At 32.9% G+C, this 23,364-nt stretch overlaps 1 protein-coding gene across 2 annotated transcripts in view; it reads left to right on the forward strand.

Moving 5' to 3' along the window:
- Positions 1-23,364, forward strand: part of KLHL1 (kelch like family member 1) — a 328,782-nt gene that overhangs the window by 154,650 nt on the left and 150,768 nt on the right. For both annotated transcript variants that reach the window (XM_010978777.3, XM_064493097.1), the window contains exon 4: positions 801-997. In XM_010978777.3, the coding sequence (XP_010977079.1) occupies positions 801-997 (197 nt within the window). The remainder of the gene's footprint in view (positions 1-800; positions 998-23,364) is intronic.

The raw sequence follows: 23,364 nt of genomic DNA on the forward strand, positions 1-23,364 counted from the left end.
CTAAAGCTATTAAAAATGTGTTGAATTGCTAATGCCATTGAAATGCAAATAGTTCAGCCCAGAAAATTTCACAGGCGAGTTTTATAAACATTCCAGACACAGCTCTATTATTTAATAAATTATTCCAAGTAGTTGGAAAAAAGGGCCAACACTAAAGAGCTCATTGTTTTAGGTTAAGACAACTGACCAAAAAGAAAAATTACAGGAAATTATAATCATGGGCACAGTGAGTTTAATACAATATTAGCTATACAACATATGTATGTATAAATGTGTATGTGTGTGTGTGTGTGTATATATATATATATACACATATATATATACACACACATATATATGTATATATACACACACACACATATATACATACATATATATACACATATGTTCATTATCCACACATAGGTATTTCTTATTCATATACATATGATTATATATTATCAGAAATTTAGTGCATCTTTGATCTCAGCCTAAGCTTGTAGACATGTGTTGTGAAACTTATTTCTCTTTTTTTCTTTCTTAATCCACAACCAGAGGAACAACCATAATTTCTGCTAATTGAATAGAGATATTTTGGTTGAAACTGCATTTATCTGTACCAGATGGCTTTGAATATCACGTGGACTAAGAAACTCAAGATGCTTAAAACAATCACTGGCTTTAGTGAGCTGTATTTATTTGGATTATCAATTTAGGTTGAGATCATTTCTAGAAGACTGGCTGAATGTTTGGGGTAATATAATGGTTCACGTGATTTCACGTTTTAAACAGTTTCATGATTCTTTTCACTTGATGTTTAGGTTGCTTGGAATTAAAGGAAGAGACCATAGAAAACCTTCTCGCTGCAGCATGCCTCCTTCAGCTCCCTCAAGTAGTCGAAGTGTGCTGCCACTTCCTCATGAAGCTTTTGCATCCTTCTAACTGCTTAGGAATCCGAGCATTTGCAGATGCTCAAGGATGCATCGAATTAATGAAGGTGGCCCACAGCTACACAATGGTGAGTAAATTAAATTTCTAAATATTAGAGACATAGCTGTATTATCAGTGGGTTAAAATACTGTCATTTCATTGCACAACTTTTTTATATTTAAAATTATTTTTTTTAATCTTGGCACACTTTTATTATGGGACATCATTTGCTGTATAGTATTTAATAATCTCAAATTGTAAAAGATCGCATAATGTACTTTATTATTGTTTCATGGCTTTACTTACATTTTATTGGCAATATAGATACAGATATTGATTATTTGGAATTTTAAATGGTGTTTAAACTATTTTTTTGAGCAGAGCTGGGGTCACATTTGATTTTTTAATGTCACCTTTAATTTTGTTTTAAATTGTATTTTATTGAGTTATAGTCAGTTTACAATGTTGTGTCAATTTTCAGTGTACAGCACAATTTTTCAATCATACATGAACATACATATATTCATTGTCATATTCTTTTTCATCATGAGCTATCACATTTAATTTTTTAATGTACAATTTGAGAAAAAGATAAATGATTGCTTTGAGGCCCATTTTTAAAATAAAGGCCTTTGTTATATAATAAAAGACAAATAAAGACTGATGGGGAAAATTTTTATCAACAGAAATTTGAATTTTAGAAAGTCACAGATAGGGAGAAGGGTATTGTTTAGTGGTAGAGTGAGTCCTTAGCATGCGTGAGGTCTAATCCCCAGTCCCTCCATTAAAATAAATAAATAAGATAAAAATCTAATTACCTCCCCCAACAAAAAAGACTGATTAAAAAATAAATAAAATTTAAAAAAAAAATTTTTAAGTCACTGATAATTTCAAATAATGATTTAGAAATTGAATATAATGTACCCGGCAGGCAGATGTAGAGGCTTCTGCTGGGACCTGAGGGGAATGGGTTTCTCAGCAGACCTGCCCCCGCCCCACCCCCTAAACTAAGTATCTTCTAAGCCTGCATAGACTCGTGAAGCCTGTGTTTAAGACCTTCCAAGAAAGGGAGGTGGGAAAGACAGAGTCATTCTGGGCTCTAAAGGATTTTTTTCTTAATTGCTCCTGGTATATCTATCTTTTTCCATCAACTTCCACAGCTGCCATTTTTTTTTCTTTTCTTTTCTTTCTTGTTAGGAGCTAGCAGCTTATGCTACAAAGGCTTTTTTCTTTTACATATTTTTTACAACCTCTCTACTATAGACTGAATTGTATCAACCAAAATTCAGTATTAAAGTCCTACCCTGAATGTGATGGTATTTGGAAGATAATTTGGCTTGGATGAGATCATCACGGTGGTCCCCTCATGATGGGATTAGTGCCCTCGTAGGAAGAGACACTGGAGAGTTAGTTTCCTCTCTCTCTCTCTCTCCCCACCATGTGAGGACACAGTGAGAAGGTGGCTGTCTGCCAGCTAGGAAGAAAACCTTCACCAGGGTCACCAGTCAGCCTATACCTTAAATCTCAGACTCACCCTCCAGAAGTATGAGAGATAAATTCCTGTTGTGTGAGCCACCCAGTCTATGGTGCTTTGCTATGGAAGTCCAAGATATCTAATGTGCTTTTTTATCATAGCTTGTTATGTTATGTATAGATTTGCCTGTGTGAGTTTTGGAGGAAAAAAATCATAACAATACTGTATATTGTAAAGTATTTATTGGTATAGTGAATACTGGATTTCAGAACTCCTGGGAACTTCTATACTAAGGGAAAATATTTAATATATATACACCAACTGATTTTTGTTTTTTTTTGTAAATTTGACTTCCTGGACCATTTTTATAATGGATTTAAACTGATGAATATCAGTCAGTAAATACTTCTAAAACACTTTAAGCCTATTTTATATTTTCATTTTGATTTTTTGCTATATATATACATATATACATATGTATATATATAGCAAAAAATATATATAGCAAAAATATATAAAGATATATATATATAGCAGAAAATCAAAGGTATGTATGTGTAGGTATTTTAACAGCTTTATAAGAAATGTTAAAAATTATTACTTGTACACTTTAAATGTGTGAACTCATAGTGTTTTTTTAATGTTATCTCCATTCTAGAACTGAGTAATCAGTTACAGAGTTTCATATTCATCATATTTCACATCCTAGAAATAATCATTCTGAAAGCACTTAATACAGTGCCTGGCATATCGCAAGTCCTGTATAAAATGTTAGCTGTTTTTGCTATTGTTAATATTATTATTAACATTATTAATAATTTGAAATTATTAAAACAACTAGTTATAAAGTATAGAAATTGCCCTTTTCAATAAAAGGGAAGAAATTTTATGAAATAAATCTTATTAAGCTGGACAATTGCTACTTATTAAAAAGCTCTTATTTTGAGATTTAACACTTTTTCAAATCACTAATGAGTCAGCCACTTTAAAAAAGTCTTTTAATTATTATTCTTAGACAGAATTTCAGTATTATTTTAACTTTCCTCTTTAATCCTTTAAGTAGATCAGTAAATTAAATGAAAATACAGAAATAAGATGACAGTGATATTTGCTTTGTAATTCTGTTGTCAAATTATTCTTTTGAAATACTCTATGACAGGGCACAGTATGACTATTGAAATAAAATGAATCATATAAACTCAATGTAAACAAATACTTCATCAACCAAAATATCAAAGTCCAACTGCACTCCATTTAATTATGCACATTTCATTACAATTAGGAGCTCCTGGCTTAGTTAAGCCAAAGAACAATATGCCTGCATATCCAGAGGGATCATGGTCCCTTCTGGTCTAGTTCAAAGTTATTAATTTAGTGATAAAAATGTTTTTCTTGCAGCTGCTTGGACTGCTCTGCAATTTATCACATCACAGTACCAATATATTTTAAAATACTTTAAAATGTATATTCTATAGTAAAATATATGTAAAACAGAAATATAGAAGAGTTCTAGCTAAGACACTCAACATTCTGAATAATTCTATCTTAATTTAGTTTTGAGACTATGATTGATTATTTGTTGTGTTGAGATTAACATGATTTCATATTCTTTTGGAAATATGAAGCACCAGTATTCTCTAAATGCTCATAGGTTTCTATTTTAGAAAAGAAAATTTACTGACCAGTTGTCTTCCTAGATCATTATTTTCTCTCAGTTCTAACACCTCACAATGAGTGTTTGCATCTGATATTATAATTTTGCACCACACATTTGCTTCTGATCCCTGTTTAAGCCTGCATATTTCCTTACCTAATCTATTCAATCTGTGCTTTGAGAACAAACCTATTATGCTATCTTTGTTTTCTTCTTCTTAACTGCTTCAGTAGCAAATCATCCCAGTTTTCCTACTACCTCTGGTACTGAATTAACTTATTTATTGGTTTATATAATAAGTTAACTTATTTATAGCAAAATATATATGTGTGTATATATATATTATTTGATTATTTTTATAAGTAACATTTTATTCTAATTTTCAATTTCCTTGCCAAAGTGTTTTTGATGCAAACTCAGTCTTCAACATCCAAATCTTAATTTGCTGTCTATCTATATGCCTTTGTTTTTTATACGATTTGCTATGTTCCCTTTGGAAATTCCACTTATTTATTTGGCTTCACTTATTGATTTTGTGTGGATGATTCCAGAATCTATTCAGGGAAGGTTGACCCTGCTTGGCAGTGGTTCATGTGCAAAATCCTGGAAAATTTGTATTGCAAGCTTAATATTGGGTAGACATGTGAAACAAATTCTAAAACATTAATTTAAACTTTGGCTGCATGAATATGCAAATAGCAGTAAAATAACTGAAGGAAATTACCCCCGTGCTCTGTGAGTCAGAGTTTATTATGAGATCTGTACTTAATTCTGGACATCACATTTTAAAAGCATTAGAGAGTGACAGAAACAGATGACAATAACAAGAATAGTAAATGTTTTATATCATATCATATGAGAAAAGTTGGAAGAAAATTAGTTCCTGTGGCTGAATAATAATAGGGCATGAAAATAGCTATCTTCATGTATTTGATAGAATGGATTTGTGTCTAAAACAGTAGTGTTTAAGTGTTCTGTTTTTTTTTTTTATTTTAGCAATATAAATTTCTTCTTTTCAAATTAAACATTATATGAAAAATTGATAGTGGGTTTGATATGCTTTGTGTGAAGATGGGTGGGAAATCCTTAGTCTACTGCGGTCTTCTAATTTTTCTTTCTCTACTGGTTTGTCTGTTTCTACTGATCATCAGCATCACTTCCTCCCAAGGTCAGCTCTGCCTTTAGAGGAGACACCTGGATCTTCATTTTCTAGGACTCCTCTCTCCATAGTTTCTGGGTTAGAGTTTACCAATGGGGGGCATCCATGCAGAGTCTGGGAGGTGGAAGAGAAGGAGAAGCCATTATTCTCCACATACAGATGAAGCAGATAGGTGGACATATGGAAACTCGAAGTAACTTCTAAGTGAGCTCTTAAAATGGATTTACTTTACTGCAGTAGACTGAGACAGTTGATGGGAACCTTCTAGAGGTTCTTGAGGAACTCAGCGCCTTCGTAGAGTACTTTTGAGAACAATTCACATTCAATGGAAGGTTGAGATCATTGGCAGAAAGCTCCCTGACCTTTACTTCCACAACCCTTTCGTGGCCATTTAGGTCTCCAATTCCCTATCTAAAATTTCTCTTATGTAGAACACAGAGTAGGTTGTTTTCCTAATTCAACAGTGCCTTAAACACATACCCCAAAATAGCAAGTTTTAACTCCATATTTTGATAGGCATGGTCCTCCACACCTAGCATCTGAACAACTACCTGGGCATTTTTCTAAAAATAAGTTGAGTTAATTTCACCCCTCCTAAGTATGTGCTGTGAATTTCCTCCACTTGTGCTTTGCTCATGATATTTCTCTTGTCTAGAATCTCTGGTATCTAATTCTAAATAACCTCTCAGTGTCCAGTTTAAATTCATCCATGCCTAAGAAATATTTTTAAATTTTTCATGACATTCTCTCCCTCATTTAAGTTCTTAGTAATCCCTTCCTCAGGATTATGTGACATCATCATACATTTTCTCATACAATTAATTATTTTTTTAATGTCTTTGTAACAACCATATTGCAATTTCTTAGGACAGAGAACAAGTGTTTCCATTGAGATTTGTTTTGTCCCAGCAAAGTATCTAGTACCTGTAAATATTAATTCCCATAGTTCCTGTAGATATTCTTTTAAGACTGTGATTCTCAGCACTTTTGAAATCAGTCATTCAAGAAGACTACCATGGTTTTTCTCGACTTTCTTTCCAATTGTATTTCCTACCAGTATTTTCCCTATTAACACAATTCCAGCCACACTGACTGTCTTGTGGTTTTTTGACTACAAAAAATATAATATCACTTGATGACCTTTGTGCTGTTCTCTTTCTCCTGCCAGAAACACTCTTCCACCAAATATTTACGTCCTTTCTCTGCCTCATTCTCTTTGCTGTTCAAATATCACTTCTACAGAGATCTCTTCTCTGAATATTCTATAGAAAGTGGCATTGCCTTCAAAGCTCTCTATTTCCTTACGCCACTTTATAGCCTTTGGAATACTTAATTCCTGGCTTTATATTATATATTTGTTGTTAAGTGTTGTAGTTGTGTACCTCTATCATTAATACAATAGCTCCTTGGTAGCATTTTTTTAAACTTTTGTAACCTGAGTACCTACATAAATGTCTGTTCATTGCATTCACTGTTGAATAGGTAAATGATGGGGTGAGTGATTGCCAACTGCTATGTACCAGGGGCTGTAGAAGGTGGCACTCGGGATACACTTGTGACCAGAATAGGCATAGGTAGCCCTTAGAGACAAGGTGAATATATTGAATCCAAATAAATTTTCACCATCAGTGACAATTATATGTATGATAAATGCCACAAAGGAAAATTATAGGATGCTATAGGAGAGTAAAATAGGGAAAGCCTCTTCAAACAAGAGATGCTAATACTGAATTGTGAAGGATGGAGCAGACTTTGTCAGATTAAGAGTTGGTTAAAGAATATTCATGATATAGAGAAATGGATGCACCAAAGATATGAGGTGGGAAGGAGCTGTGTTCTATTTTAGGAAAGTCAAGTGTAATAAGATGGTAGGAAAGGCAAAGGAGAGGACAGTGAGCCTCAAGGTTTGGGCAGACCAAAATTTTACAGGGTTTTGGAGACTCTGTTAAATATTTGGGTTTTATAGTTAAATGACAGTATACCATTGAAAATTTTTGATCAAATAAGAGCCAAAATTTAATTTTAAGATTAATCACCAGATTGCCCAGAGAAGAAGGCAAGAAGGAAGACCAAGGATAAAGGTTAGTACATCATTAGAGGCCTAGATGTGTAATTACACACACATACTGAGTGAGTGAGAAAGACAGGAAAAAAGAAACTGAGGTAACTTCACTTTCTGCCATTTTGTTTGATGGCCGTGCTCATCACTACTGGCTCTGGTTGTGTACAAGTACAAGTTACGTGTACAGTATATATCAGGCATTGCTCTAAGTGTTAAACATTTTTTGATTTAATATTTTCAAAATTCTTGCAAGGTATGTGTTATATCCTTTCTAAAAATGGTAAAACTACCACTTAGGGAAGTTAGACAGTTTACTCAGGAACAATAGATAGAACATGCTAGAATGGGGATGTAAGTAATGTCTTACTACAGATTTCAAGCTCTATCTAACATGATAATGAACATAGAGTGATTACATTTTACCTATACTACCAAGTCAAATTTCTGCTATCCAGAACAGTTCAAAACATGGATGAGACCAGAGAACTCCAAGAAAATTTTGCTTCTCAGTTTTTTCACTCCCCTGTTCACTTCACCTTCACTCTCTGCCCAGTGCTACCAGCATGGCTTGCAACATTCCTTACACTGGAGGCAGAAGCAGTGGCAATGAGACTAATTAGAGGCTACTATGTTCAATCAGTAGATTAGAAAGGTAGGAGTTTCAGAATGGGAGCAGAAATCCTCCCAGAGTCAGTGTTTTTTTTTGTTGTTGTTTTTTGTTTGTCTATTTTTTTAGGGGGTAGGTAATTAGGTTCATTTATTTATTTATTTTAATGGAGGTATTGGGGATTGAACCCAGGACCTCATGCATACTAGGCACATACTCTACTACTGAGCTATACCCTTATCCCCACAGAGTCAGTGTTTCTTCTGTACAGCACAAGGAACTATATCCAATATCTTGTAGTAACCTATAATGAAAAAGAATATGAAAATGAATATATATGTATATATATGACTGAACTATTATGCTGTACACTAGAAATTGACACAACATTGTAAACTGACTACATTTTAATAAAAAAATTAAATAAAATAGAATGAAACAACAAAAAAAACACAGAGTCGGTGTATGAGTAGCAGCCTTTTCAGAGTCTGGGACTCTGAAAACTCCTGTACATGGTTCACTTGTCCTTCAGAGCCATTAAAGCAATGTCAGAGAAAATGAACAAACTTTATTTATATGGTTTCTGTTTATGGTTTTGAAATACCTGACATTTCTCATGATTTCTAGATAGCAGTAGGCTTTTTAAAATCTTAGCCAACAACCCTTCTAATAAACCATAAATTAGAGTTTGCTTTGAGTGAACAAATGGAATGGAAATTTCTTTATTTTTCTAAGTCATCAAAATAAAGTCCATTTCACCCATATTTTTCTAATGACTATTATGTGATGTATTAGTACTAAAATTCGCTTTGAATGTTCTTTTTTTTTCCCCCTTTCATTCATTACTTTTTGTTACACCTTTTCTGTATCTCACATACATACAAGGTCTGAGTACTGAGTTAAAATCAGTATGTGTCAACTTGAAAATTAGCAAAATTTGACTTTCACAATTTCCTTGTAAATTGTTGGGAAGTGAAGGTGCCAGGGTGATGAGTGGCTTGGAGAACAAGTGCTATTGAGCAGGAAGGAAGCCCATGGATGCCTGGGTGGAAAGGAACTACCTCTTGTCTTGCTATTGACTAAGATTGGGAGTTGATTTGAGTTGAGGCATTTTAAAAAAATTACCTTTTAACTGTGCCAAATATCATGCACAAAGGGGATATTCAGATTACACTGGATAAATTGATGTAGATGTCTAATAAGTACTAACATTATAACAGATAATTATTCGCTCATGTAATTGCACTTTGACTATATAGAACTTTGTAATTGTTGGAATTCCATAAAATAATCACAATGAAATGTGTATTTATGACAGTTTCAAAGATGAATTAAGCATAATCACGGAGTAGCCAATGAAAATTATAAGCTTTCTAAGGGTTCATTTTAGACTCAGTCCGTTTCTTCCCTTCAGATGCTCTTTGAATATGTTTCCTTTTTAGGCAATGTATTCAAACTAAAGACATTCTATTTTCAGAAATACATCCTTCTGCCTTGTTGTTGTTGATAATGGTGAAGATGATAATATTCATCTACTTGAAAAACATTCCATTCATTGTAAGAATTCTTTCATTTGCACACTCTAATTTTATTTTCATTTCTTCTACTGAGCTATTTCTAAAACACAGAGAATCACCACAAAGCTGTATAAAGTCACACTGCACATACACACATATACACACTCACAAGCAAAATCTACTGTTAAACTGTATTATTTAAAAAAAATCCAATAACCCACATCTAAAAGATTTTAATTGTCACTTGTAAGTAGTCCCTAAGCATTTAATGATTTCAATTATTTAACCTACAGAATTCTCTTCCATGATAAATACTATTTCTGCATCATTAGAATAGTTCAAAAAGGGCTTCCTATGTAATGTCAGAAGGAAAAATCAGGAACTTTTTGGCTTACAGTGCCTTTTCAGTTTGCAAAGCACAGTTAGTCAACAGTGAAATCAATAATTTGCTTTCGTTCTGATTTTTTAATGCATGTGAGAAACTCTGATTTTGTATGCCCATGAAAGTTTCATTATTACAAAAATCCGCCCATCTTGAACTAATGCTGTAAAATATTTATATTTCCTGATGAGGTAATGAATCACGTATCATGGAACTAATTTCTTTTTATACTTCCTTTTAAATCTTTCTTCTAATGTCATTTCTGTTAAGGACTACTGGCGCTTGAAGATATTTAATAGTGCTTTCTCTAAAAAAGGAATAAAAAGGAGAGGGATTGATTATAGTTCACAAGAAACATGCTAAATCAATCCTTGCCTGAGGGGAACGCCAGTCTGCCCTTTGTCCACAAGGCAGCATAGAGATGGGGCAGATCGTTACCTTAAAATAATGCTTTCAGAAATGTACAACCAGACAATTCAAGGAAAAAAAAAAAAACTAATAGAGTATCAGATGTTCCTCCCAGAGCTGAAGTTACTCTAAATATACTCAAGTTCTGCACAGAGCAAGACTACATGTTCTAAGAGGTAACAAACTCCATCTGACTTGTTCACTGCTGTACTCTTACTTCTCATTATAGCACCTTCCCCATTCTAGGCACAGGACAAATGATGTTTGAAAGAATAAATGAAGACTTTCACATATTAATAACTTGAAATTCTATTATGTTATCAACTTAAGTGAAATATGAATATTAATAATTTAAAATGAAATACATTATCTCTATTCCACAATAATTAGAATATTTCTATTGTGCCTAATTTTACTTTTCATACCTCTTTAGTAAACTATATTTACAAATAAATAAATACATACAGGATGGACCATGATCCTTAGAGTTCCTTAGCTTTTTTATCAGCTGTTTCAAAACTGTTTCGTGGGTAACATGTATTCCATATACCGTGTGTATATATTTTTTAATTTTTGTAAGTTTTCAGTGGACCTATTTCATATTTGAGGTCTATATTTAATATTTCTGAGCATTTCAAATGAAAGCTGTTAATATTTAAATTTAATTTTCATCGGAGGTCACCATGCTATCAAGGAATAAATATAAAACCTCATGATTTAACACAAAGAATTAATAAGCCAAATGTATCCTATTGTTATATATGATTGCAGATTGTATAAAATAGCACATCATAATTAAAAATTGCTGAACAATAGTAAGCAGAAATTGGCAAAGGTTTGAAAAATGAAATTCAGATCCTGACTTCACTAAGTAAATTCAATAAATAGTATAATTTAGGTGGTGGGCTTTATTCCAATAAGCATTTATAATTATTTTTATTTTTCTATGTAAGACAATGTTTATTTGAGCAACATAAAAAGTTGTATTTTTGTTGTGTTAGAGTTATATTATTTATAATTAGTAAAATGCTTTCCAGAAAATAAAGAAGATTAAACTTTTTTTTCAACAAAATGGATATTTTATCAATACTAAATCTAAGTGGATTTACTTAAGACTGAATAAAGGTTCAAGTCAGATATTATACTATTCTAAGCATTCATTAAAGACAGTTTGCATTTTAATTGGATCTAAAGTTAAAGGTACCTGAAGAATTTCCAAATATATGGCTAGAGATGGAATTCAGTTTCTTCTCCATCTCTGTTTGAAAGGAAAATAACCTAATTGTCAATTTATAAAGTAATGTTTCTATTTTTACTTCTGGTATATGGATAAGAATAAATGGTAATAACTAAATGATGAGGAGACAAGATAATATGAAATGTAGAAGAAGTACATACTTTTCAAAAAATAATTGCAGTTAAACTAGGAGAAAATTGAAGAAGTTAAAATTAGGATTCATTATACATAGTCACTGATTAAGACATATATGCATACATCCTATAACCCACATCTAAAAGATTTTCATTGTCACTTGTAAGTAGTCCCTAAGTGTTTAATGATTTCAATTATTTAATCTATAAAATTCCCTTCTGTGATAAATACTATTTCTGCATTACTAGGATAGTTCAAAAAGGGCTTCCTATGTAATGTCAGACATCTGTATCATCATTGACTGAATATATCAATCAGAAGAAAGTCTGTCTTTTTAAGTAGTAAACTCTGTGATAACCCTAGTTTACATAGTTTCGTAAATCTACCTTTTCCACACACACACACACACATATGTGTGTATATATGTATATATATATATGTATCTTTGTATCATGATCATCATTATCATATTAACTTTTATATTTTAAAAATTTATATCTTTAATACAGAACTATGAAAAGCACAAAGAAAATATAGAAAATAATTAGGATATTGTCTTCATTAGTTAGGTTTGCTTTGTCATATCTGCTAATATATCATTTGAAGATGCAATAATGTACTTTCTTTCTCTTTGAAATAAGAAAGTAGCAAGTTGTATTCTTGCAGTTATTCAGGAAGACTATGAGGAAGGATGCCATTAAATATTGAAAATTTGAAAATCCTAAGTATTGTCCAAGACTAAATATTGGTTTGTAAGTGGCCAGCAAGGTGGTGTACATTTGAACAGCCTACTTCAACAGGGAAAAAGCCTTTAGTGATTTGTGGTGGTTTAGTTGTCAGTAGATTGAAACATCACTTGGCATAGGAAAGAATATTATTTTACTAGAGCATTTAGAATCAAAAATGGACAGCTTGATGAACTCACTTGGAATCCATTACAGTAAATTGACACTCTTTTTTCACTTTTAAAATCATAAAATGCTCTGAAAAATATTGCCTTATTTTATTTCAAGAAGGTAGAAATGTGAGTGATGTATTCCAGCTTAGTGCAAATAAAATTGGTAATAACCATAACTTAAGCTAACAACACTCAGCTCTATAAACTTTGAATAGTCAATGCATCCTTTGACAGCCCAGGCTGTAGCAATGGGTATCAGTGAAGCTTCAGATTCCAGGTCAGAATAAAATGACTTTTCTGATAGATCAACAGATGAAAACCTTACCAACTCTAAGATTCAGTTTAGATGAAGAGTATAACATAGGTCAAACATCAATTCACCATACAATTCTTTAACAGCAAATATTATTAGAAAACAGATTTAACTTATTGTCCAAAACCCCAAAAGCCTACATAGTAATCTAGAGTTCCCTTTACTTAGTTTAAAAAGCCAATATAATATATATCAGGATAAGATTTGGGAACATTCATAAATCCCTGCAAATATTATTTTTGTTATGTTAATCCCAAACTATGGCTAATAATAATATTTTGTACAAAGAGGATACTAGAATATTATATTCTTTTTTAAATTATCAAATTTATTTTTATTATGGATATTGTTATAGCAGAATATAAAAATTAAATGATAAAAGTTTCTTCTAAGAGTACAATTGAACTTCATCTTTAAAAAGTTCATCTATTTTCTTTTAACTATACATACTTAAACTTATGACTTCAGAAGTAAACTCTAGAAATAAATGCTATGGCCATCTAAAAGTTTATGTTGACAAGTTGCATACATTTTAAATTATAATGCAATCTTTGTACACAGAATAACTATATATACACTTCACTTACATGGATGATATGTAATAGTTACCCAAACTGTCTTGAGAGATGTGGCTTAATATAGATTCAAACTAAGTAGAAGATCAGTCTCAATTATAACATTTCTTTCACAACTAATAAGAGATAATCCAAACATTTGCTGAATATAAAAGAAGTCCCATGCTTCATGGTGTGCTCTGGGAATTCCAATATATTTTCGATGAGAGATGTTGACCACGAAGGAGTTCACTGCTGTGCTCACTGGTAAAGCTGGAGGAACTCTGGTCCACAGGAGGGGATTGCCTTCCATCCACTGGCCTCAGTGCAGCTCAGGCGGAGATCTGAGTGAGTGTGTGAATGCAGCCTGGCAGTTTGGGAGACCTGAGTGGAGGAGAGGGAACAGCACAGCTCTAATATGAGGGCCCACTCCTGGGAAAGGGATCATCAGGACTTGGTGCTTGGTCCTCTGGTTGGTTGGTAAAAGCCCCTTGTGATGTGCTGATTCTCATGACCTCTTCCAGGAACTTGAGCACTTTTAGTGTCTCTGCCATCTCTTCTCGTATAGACTGCAGGGATCTCTCTTTCTTCAGTTGTTTGATGAGAAAATCGATTTCCTTCCTTGAACTCAGGTTGACCGTCATCAACTTTCTGTAAGTGTCAGTGAGGCTGGGTATATTTGCTGGCTCCTTCCCTAGCCTGGCGTTCTTTACAGTTGTCTCCATCTTGGCACACTCCTTTTTAGCCACATAAAGCTGGTCTATGAGGTGGCACTTCTCTTTGATCTTTGTAGCCAGTGTTTTTGCCAGTTGCTTTTCATGTCTTCCATTAAGTTCACTTCTAACAGACTGAATAAGTCTGCAAGTAAATAACACACCCACTAATAAGGTGAGGACAGGCAGACTCAACACTGTCTCCCAGTGGAGGCTCTGGAACACGAACTGAGAACACAGGCCACTGGGCAGCAGCGAAACCAGGACCACACTCAGCTTCCTAAGTATCAGCCCAAAGCCAAGCTCCACAGAGGACAGCAGCCCCTCCATGGCACTGACCCACCAGAGGGCTCTGCCCAGTTACCATGGATCCACCAGCCACAATAAGCCCCAGGGGACACCCCAACATTCCACCTGGAACCCAACCAGCAACTGACATCCTGGATTGGTCAGCTTTCTGGTCAGTGTCTGTGGAGAGAAGCGGGGGGGTTGTCAGAGGAGAGGGTTGTAACTAAAATGTCACTTTTTCCATTATTGTCTAATGGTAATTTTTTCTTACCTTTCTTTTTGTGTCTATATCTGTATACATTAAAAATACAGTGGAATGTGTCAATGTAAAGTTTATGATTTCACAAATCTTTCAAATTCCTAACCCTTGACAGTATTGGAAAAGTCAGTGTATGAACCATAGGTTTGAATCACATCCATTAACACAGAATGTATACTCTCTGTCATATTTCAATTGGAATACACACATTCTCACAACGTGCATCCATCAATGTGAAGGTGGCTGAACTTGATAAAAATGAAAAAAATCGCAATGTGTACTTTGATGTCTTCCTTTTTTGCTCTAAGTAATGTTTTTAGAGTTACATGTTTTTATTTGAATATGCCATTCATTCTGTTTGTAGGGCTGAATAATTTGACCTTGTAAGATTATATCACAAAACATTAATTCATTCTCTTAATAATGGACATTTGGGTTAGTTCAAGTGTGGGCTATTATGAATAAATATTTTTGTATATTATGCATGCATCTTTTTTCTAAATATCTGTTTTCATTTACCCTGTGAGACGAATACCTGGGAGCAGCTCTATTGAGTATAGATATGTGCTAATTTCTCCTTCATTTTGAAAGAGATTTCTTGAGGTATAATTTACATGCCATAAATTCATTCATTTAAATACAAAATTCTTTGGTTTTTGTGTGTAAATGTGTAGAGTTGTGTCTCCCTCACAATCCCATTTTAGAACAATTCTATCACAGGAAAAAAAGAATTCTCAGTCCACACTTTATTGGCTTCATTTGACACAGTCGGTCTCTCTTTCTCTTTGAAATGCTTCCATGATATAAATTCCAGTTCAATACATTCTACTATTTTTATAATTGTTTTTGTTGTTGGCATCTGTTTATTTATGAAGTCACTGGCCTTTCCTTCTGTGACTCCACTGACTGTTTCTACTTTTCTTCCAAACCCTTTCGCATTAGTTTGACTCAGGAATTAGTTCTTCTTCTTTTTTTTTTTTTTTTTTCATAGTTTACATTAGAGTTCACTCTTGATGTTGTACATTCTATGGGTTTTGACAAACACATAATGACATATAACCACCACTACAGTATCATACAGAATAATTTCATTGCCCTAAAAATCCCTTGTGCTACATCTATTCATTCCTCCTTCTCTCCCTCTTAGAATATTATATTCTTAACATTAAATATTGTGACCTAAAAATTTAATTAATAATGTCTTAGGATGAATGACAATCCTTGAAGTTTATTTTTAAAGCTATTTATGAAAGGATTGAATACCATTGAGAGTTAAGGGGAAAAAAGTGTTGAATTCTTGGCATGAACATTGTGGAAGTAATTCCAACCCGATAGTTAGACTAAACTGAATATTTTCTCAAGTTCTTCTTTAAAACATAACCTGAGAGTCTAGTCTGCACTCTTTTACTTATTTAATTTTGTCCAGAAAATGTTCTCACCAGCACTGCCTTAATTTTGGCCATCCATCTCATACTTTGAAGTAGTTTCAAAATTTTCCATGATCTCCTGATAGCTGAAAGCATTTAAGATTTTCAACACCTCTTGAGCAAAAAGAGAACATAAAGTACGAGGGAAAAAAAAAGTGGGTTGAAAAATGGTAACTTGTTTTTTTAACTATATTTAATGAAATAGTGTGTTTTCTAGCAAGTCACTGGAGATCTGTCTTTTAACTGTAAAATGATGAAGTTTGAGACTATACTGGTCCCCTGATGTCTTTCACAACCTTATGATTTTCCAAATACCTTGTTAAATCTGAAAATCCATGAAATGTAAATGCATTTCTCAAAATGTGGATAAGTGCCATTTTATCAGTAAGCAATTAAAGCTTAATGTCTCCACAAGTAGAGCATTATCTAGTAATAGTAGGAGATTAGCAAATGATAGTGAAAGAATGAAGAAATATTTAATTTTCCTGTTTCCAAATTTTTTATGTTTTATGAAAAGAGCATTACTGAGATGTAATTCACCTACCAAAAGATTCACCAGTATAAAATGTACAAATTCAGCAGTTTTTAGTATATTCACAGAATTGTGCATCCATCACCAGAATCAACTTTAGAACATTTCCATCCCCTCAAAAAGAAATTCCATACCTATTAGCAGTCATTACCCACCCCTGACGCCAAGCTCTCCAGTCTTAAACAAACAATAATCTATTTTCTGTCTATATAGATTTTCCAATTGTGGACACTTCGTAAAAAAAGAAGAACAAAACTAAATCATACAATACATGTTTTTTTAAGACTGGTTTCCTGCACTTAGTATAATGTTTTCAAGGCTTATTTATGTTGTCGCATGTGCCAGTACGTCATTTATTTTTATTGCCAAATAATATTACATCATATGAATATACTCCATGTTATTTACGCATTCATCAGTTTATGGACATTTGGGATGTTTACGCTTTGAAACCATTATGAATAATACTTCTATGAACATTCATACACAAGTTTTTGTATGGACATTAAAGTTTTATTTCTTTTGGGATTGTAACCAGGAGTGAAATGGTTGTATGATAATTCTGTTATGTTAGAGATTCTGAGGACCTGCCCGATTGTTCTTCAGATTAGCTGCACCATTTCACATTCCCTACTGGAGTGAATAATTCCCAATAATTTCAATAAAATAATTTCCCAATAAAAAACTAGTCTTATATCAACATTTTTGTCCCCAAAGAATATTTTCCTAGAATTCTAAAGGAATATACATAAGATTTATAGATTTCAGTCATCTTTTTCATAGTACTAATATGATAATTATTTTATTCTAACTTAAAATATTAGCCTAATGGGAATTATTTTCCCATATTACTTAATAAAATTCAAGACATTTAATGCCTTTTTCATATCATATGATCAATACATTTATAATGAGCTATATACTCATCTCTTAATTTCTCCCCAAATGCAGTTCTGATTGGTTAGGTGTGAGAAATATGCTACCCGTAGAATTTGGAGTTCAGTCACACCATGGGAAACATGTGACCCGAGGTAGTGGAAGTCGTGTCCCCAAATCAAACTAAACATCCACCATTATTAAGTTAATGGTTACTTTAATAACTAAAAACATGAAAATAAAAATGTTATTGACTTTGTATTTACAATATGTGGGATATTATATAGATTTAAAAGAGGACAAACTTGTTCTATAGATATTGACCTGAAAGGAGGCTTAACATTTGTTAGTGAAGGAATACATATTGTATTTGAATGCTTTTATTGTCATACAAATAAATAATTTTTATGATTAGTTCCTATCCGTGGCCATCAACTCCAATGTGTTTTTCATTTGTTTCTTTCTTGTTATGCAAATTTCTAGAAAGACTAAAGCACTCAAATTCACTTCATTGTAAAAGCAACACAAAATGTACAAAATTTGGAAGCTGCTGTTTATTATTAAAATGTGGAGAAAAAAAGGAATGTTTCTTATAACAAAAATACCACAGTAAAGATGACTAGGCAGAAAATACATATTTTATCTTCCTTTTAGCCAAATACACAGAAGTGTGTGTGTATATATACACATATATATATAGTATGCATATATTATGTATTATGTATATATATATATATAAGAGTTTTGATACATTGCATTCAATAAAACAAGACATTTTCTTTAATTATATGCTTAATTTATATTTGTTATATCTAATATCTTCAATTACTAATCAATCTATCATAGAGGAAATATTAAGACAATTTCTGAAATGCCAAATATATAACACAGAATAATGCTAGTTAACAGTTCTTAGGGGCTTTCCCTGGGCTTGGCACAAATGGTTTTACATACACTGGTACAGCATCCCTATGAGATAGGTAAAATCATTGTTCTCATTCTACAGATCGGAAAACCAAGACATAACAAGATAAAATGTCTTACCCAAATTCACCCAGCTAATGAATTGTAGATTTTGACTCTGAATCTAGAACACAGGTATGAACCACTATGTATCAATGTCCTCGATTATACTTACAAGACTGTGATCATAATATTACTTTATTGGAAAAATATATTATCCAAAGCTGAAGATAACTTTTCAAAAGTGATTTAAAAAAAAAGGATTGGCAAAAGCAGATATTTGGGCCTTAGCTTAAGGATAAACAATGTGAACAGATGTAATAAATGTCAAACATGAGCCAAATATGTAAAGTACATCACAATTATAAAGTGCGAGGCTAATGAAAAGCATTATCATATTTTTATCAACACATCTAAGTTTACTTCTAATCTTGGAAGAACAAGTGTCCCTTCTACTATTCAAGACTAATATTTCCACTTGTCTTCCTAATTTCAGCCATCCTCTAACATTATAATTTTTTTTCTATGAAGTATCTTCTTTCCTAAGTTGTCAACCCTTTCTTTGTACTGATGTAATTAATCAGCATATCATTCCCTCTCCACTTCTCCATCTCCATCCACTCTGCAACATAATTTTCAGCTCATTATAATGATTAATAATGAAAAAGGGCTGAAAAGAGATGGCTTAGCTCGGTTGTCTGTGAAGCCTTTTAGCTGTGACAGCAAGATCAAATTTGCCTGGAGGTTACACTTCCAAGGGTTTGGGATTATTCTGCAAATAAGGACTATTTGTTTATTCTCTACCCACCTGCTCCTCATTCTTCCTCCTCACCATATACTTACAGCTTCAGACACACTGTCTAATGGAGAACAGGCAGTCCACAGCATCAGTACACAAAGAAATTGAGTCAGCTTGTTTGATCTGGGTCTCATCTGGTATCATCATTCAAAAACATTCTACCCAGAAGGAGAAAGACAAGCCTTTGCAGAATACAAAACAAAAAATTTGCTGCATGTCAACAGTGCTAAACAAATTTATAATGATAGAATTCCTTTCGATCTAAACTGAAAAAAAAAAAAAAAAAAGATGGCCTTCAAATGTTGCAATAGGCGTAAAGAGGGGAGAAATCTGTGGAATGATGTTGAGGTTTAGGGCACAGTAAATCCCCCAGGCCTTCATATTCTGAAATAAAATATAGACGCAATGGTTCCCTGAGGGCCTAGGGGCAGCTTAATTGTTCCTAGGATATTAAGAAAAAAGCTTCCCAGACATTATAATAATATTTCCATACCCAGATAAGGATCACCTTATTTCAAACACTACTCAATTTCTTACTGGGATTTATTTTATACTGACTTATTACTACTGTACAAGGTGGGAAAGTCACTTAAAGTGACTTATAAACAATTAGGTATACATTTTCAAAAATACAAACAAAATTGAAATGAGTTTAATGCAAACAAAATTAAAACCATGACTCTCACACATATATACTTAGCACAAGCCAAAAAAGGTATTTATCTTATGAATGAGAACAGCAGCAGGATAGTAAAACTAGTTTAAGGAGATCAAAGTCACTAAGAAAAATAATACTGAAATGAATTTGCAAAGTTGAAGACAAAACTGGTTAACATCATACAAGGCAATAGAACTTTGAGCATTAGGGTTTATCTTTTCCACGAGGCAGAATTAATTTGGATTATTCTTCTTCTTCAAATTAATATATAATTTCACAGAGCTTAAGTCCTAATCAACTTAGAAATAGAAAATCGAACAAAGGTATGTTCTCCTAGTAAATTAAATAATTCTTCAGTGTTCCAATATGGCATTAAAATGACATACGGGCATGCATGCATCTTATTTATAAGTAACACATAATATGTCTTTGCAATATAAAGAACAGAAAGGAAGGACAAGGAATTACAATTTCTTCACAATTTCACCAAAATAATATTAATAGTTATAATAGATGACTCTAAGCTAAACAATGCTCTAAGTGTTTTACATGTATTAACTATTTTAATCCTAACGATGCTATAAGATAGGTAATGCCTTAACAAAGAAACTGAGGCAGAAAAAAGTTCATTAACTCACTGAACTTCACTCAGTGAGTGAGTGAAGGAGCCAGAATTCAAGTTAGGGGAATTAGTTTCAAAGTCGATCAATTATTTCAACTATCGCATTACACGGATCTCACTAACTCTCTTATATCCTGATTTTTTCTCAACTATGTTAGTGCCATAAGAAGGTTTTCCTTCTTATCAACTCCTCCTAAAATCACCTCAAAGGGCAATACAGTAATAATAATAATTAATAATAATAATAATAATAATAATAATAATAATAATAATAGACATTGTTAAAAATAAGTGTAATAAGAGCATCTCAAGAATGCAATTTTTGGTTGACCTGAAATAAACACTTAGAATTTCTCTATAATCACAGCATCAATACAAGAAATCTACACCTGCCCCCACCTAAACCAGATCACCACCCCTAAGCAACAACAGTGTGGAAATTCTTGAATCCACATTGCAGTATGGATTCAGCCTCCACCAAGACACAGAAAAGTTGTGGACAAGTTGACCAGTATTTCCAGAGTTTAAGAATCAAGTTGTACTTTTCTGTTCCTATTTTCTGCAATGTTTAACATTCATGAACACTTTCTTCTTTTAGAGCCCCACCTGACCTTGAATTTTGGTGCAACCTTCATTACTGTTCACCTTTCTCCCTAACCATTTACTGAATCTGACTTCTTCCCTTAGGTGAGGGTTCGCTACTCTGTAACGTGTCTCATTCTTTATTACCTGAGCTGTTGCATTAATTCTGGTTCTGTCTCTCCTAATTCATTTCCAGATATTTTATTACATAATATTTAAAAATTCATCTGTAATGTTTTCAAATATTTTAATTTAAATGTCTACTCAATTTAACTGGTTTATTATGTAAAATTTGAAACTGATAATATATATTAGTGTTACAAAGCATAATAATCAAGTAACATTCCCTGATTGTGCTATCCAGCTTAAAAAGAGAACTTCTTAAGTATACTCTTCCCTGTGCCCTCCTCAAAATCCTTTCTACCTGTTGTTCCCTCAGTAGTAAACACTATCCTTTGAGAATAGCAAGAATTTTGTATTTTTAATACATGTGTTGTTCATAACAGATTTACCACATATGTATGCATCCCTAAAATTTATATTGTTTAATTTGCTTATTCCTGAGTTTTATAAGAATTGGGTTAAAGCATAGTTTTCAGTGGAGGTAAAGAAAAAAATGTATTTTATTCCTTATTTTTCTTAAGTCATGTGGCTCAATTCTTAAATCCAAATCTGATTAAATCTATTTCCAGCTAAACATTCTTGAGTGGCTTCCCACAAACTATCAGTATGAACTGTCAGCATACAGTGTTTTTATAATCTAGTACCTACCTACGTTTCGAGCCATGTCATCAGATTTCCCTGTAACTCTGCTATTTCACCATACTTCCACTCCACCCCATATTTCATCACTCTGTGTCTTTACAATTATTTTCCTTCTCAGAGCTTTTTACTTATCCCATTGTGTGTCCTTAAAGTTGTAGTTTCATTTTCAATCCTAAAAGATGACTTCCTGCGTGGAGGGATCTGTTACATAGCTCCTGGCCAGTCCCAAAGCTTCCTTTACTATATGTAACTTTGTTCTTACATCAGATGCAGACTTACTACATCCTGTGTGTATTATTTGTTCCTAATTTCCATTAGACATTATTTTTTAAGGGCTAGAGGCTATTGGTCTACCTTACCTAAAACTTGATAAGACAGTGTTTGAATGAATGAACAAATGAATAAATAAAAGAGTGAGAACATGAATGAGGGAAAATGGAGAATAAAATCCCACACACGATTGAGAGAACGGGATTGAGGCTAGGATTTGGAGGCTTGTCTTCACATTGAGTTTCAAATGACCAAGTTTCATCCTTATTTGGAGGACAGAAATTTAAGAGAGATCTGTTGCATGGAACACTATAAAATTGTTTCAGAAATAATTATAAACCTGGATTAATTAGACTGTGGTAACTTTCAGTCCATATACAGCAACGTTTACATAGCAAATGTTCATTTGACATACTTAAGACATTGCTGTGCGCCACCAAGATGAGCTGACTGGGACCCCATTATTGCTCTCACATTGAAGGACAGGGATTATGTCTGCATTAACAGTCACATGCATGAAAAATCATGTTGCAGACAATGGGAGTGACCTGTCTTGTGTAACCATATATGATCAGATTTCTAGTTAAAGTCTTTGAAAAAAATTGTTTTTACTGAAGGAAGAAATTTTAAGTTTATTCCCAAGAAAATGTTACTGCAATTTTAGTTCCCTACTGGCTAGATTTTCTAATGAAAAAGAAATATATGTCCCCTGTTATTTGGTCAGTAAGATCATTTACATTTTAACATACAGAAGCCTCCTCATTATCTGCCAAGTTGGTGCTGAGACAGCATGAGTCATTAATTGTTATGCAGAAATAGATTTTATGAATATGCTAAAATGGGATGGGGTTAACATTTACGACTGTTTATGTATTTGAATATTTAGTGTTTCTGTTCATCTCATGTGCAACCTTTACTTTATGAGTGCATACAGAGGAGAATTAATGTTTGTGAGGTGTTTTGTGTCAGAGATAACATGTGAACAAACAAGTATTTGCTGACCTCTCTTTTTCTCTTAAGAACATTTGTGAATGAAAAATACAATGAAAAAGAACATTTTTTGTTTATTGTTACCCTTTGATCCATGACTATTTTTAATGAAAAGGCATATCTGTATACATCCCCATAATATAAAGAAGCTGTCATAAACTTATGTAAAATCTAGTATTTTCTAAAGGCACATCAAAACAAACACAAATAAATACCCAAGAAAGTCCAATTTATGTCTTACTATACTACTCATCAATTTAGCCTTAATTTTTATCAACCCGGTAATAAGTTTACTTTAATTTTTACCCCCT

Source organism: Camelus dromedarius, chromosome 13 (assembly GCF_036321535.1).
Source record: "Camelus dromedarius isolate mCamDro1 chromosome 13, mCamDro1.pat, whole genome shotgun sequence".
NCBI lineage: Eukaryota > Metazoa > Chordata > Mammalia > Artiodactyla > Camelidae > Camelus > Camelus dromedarius.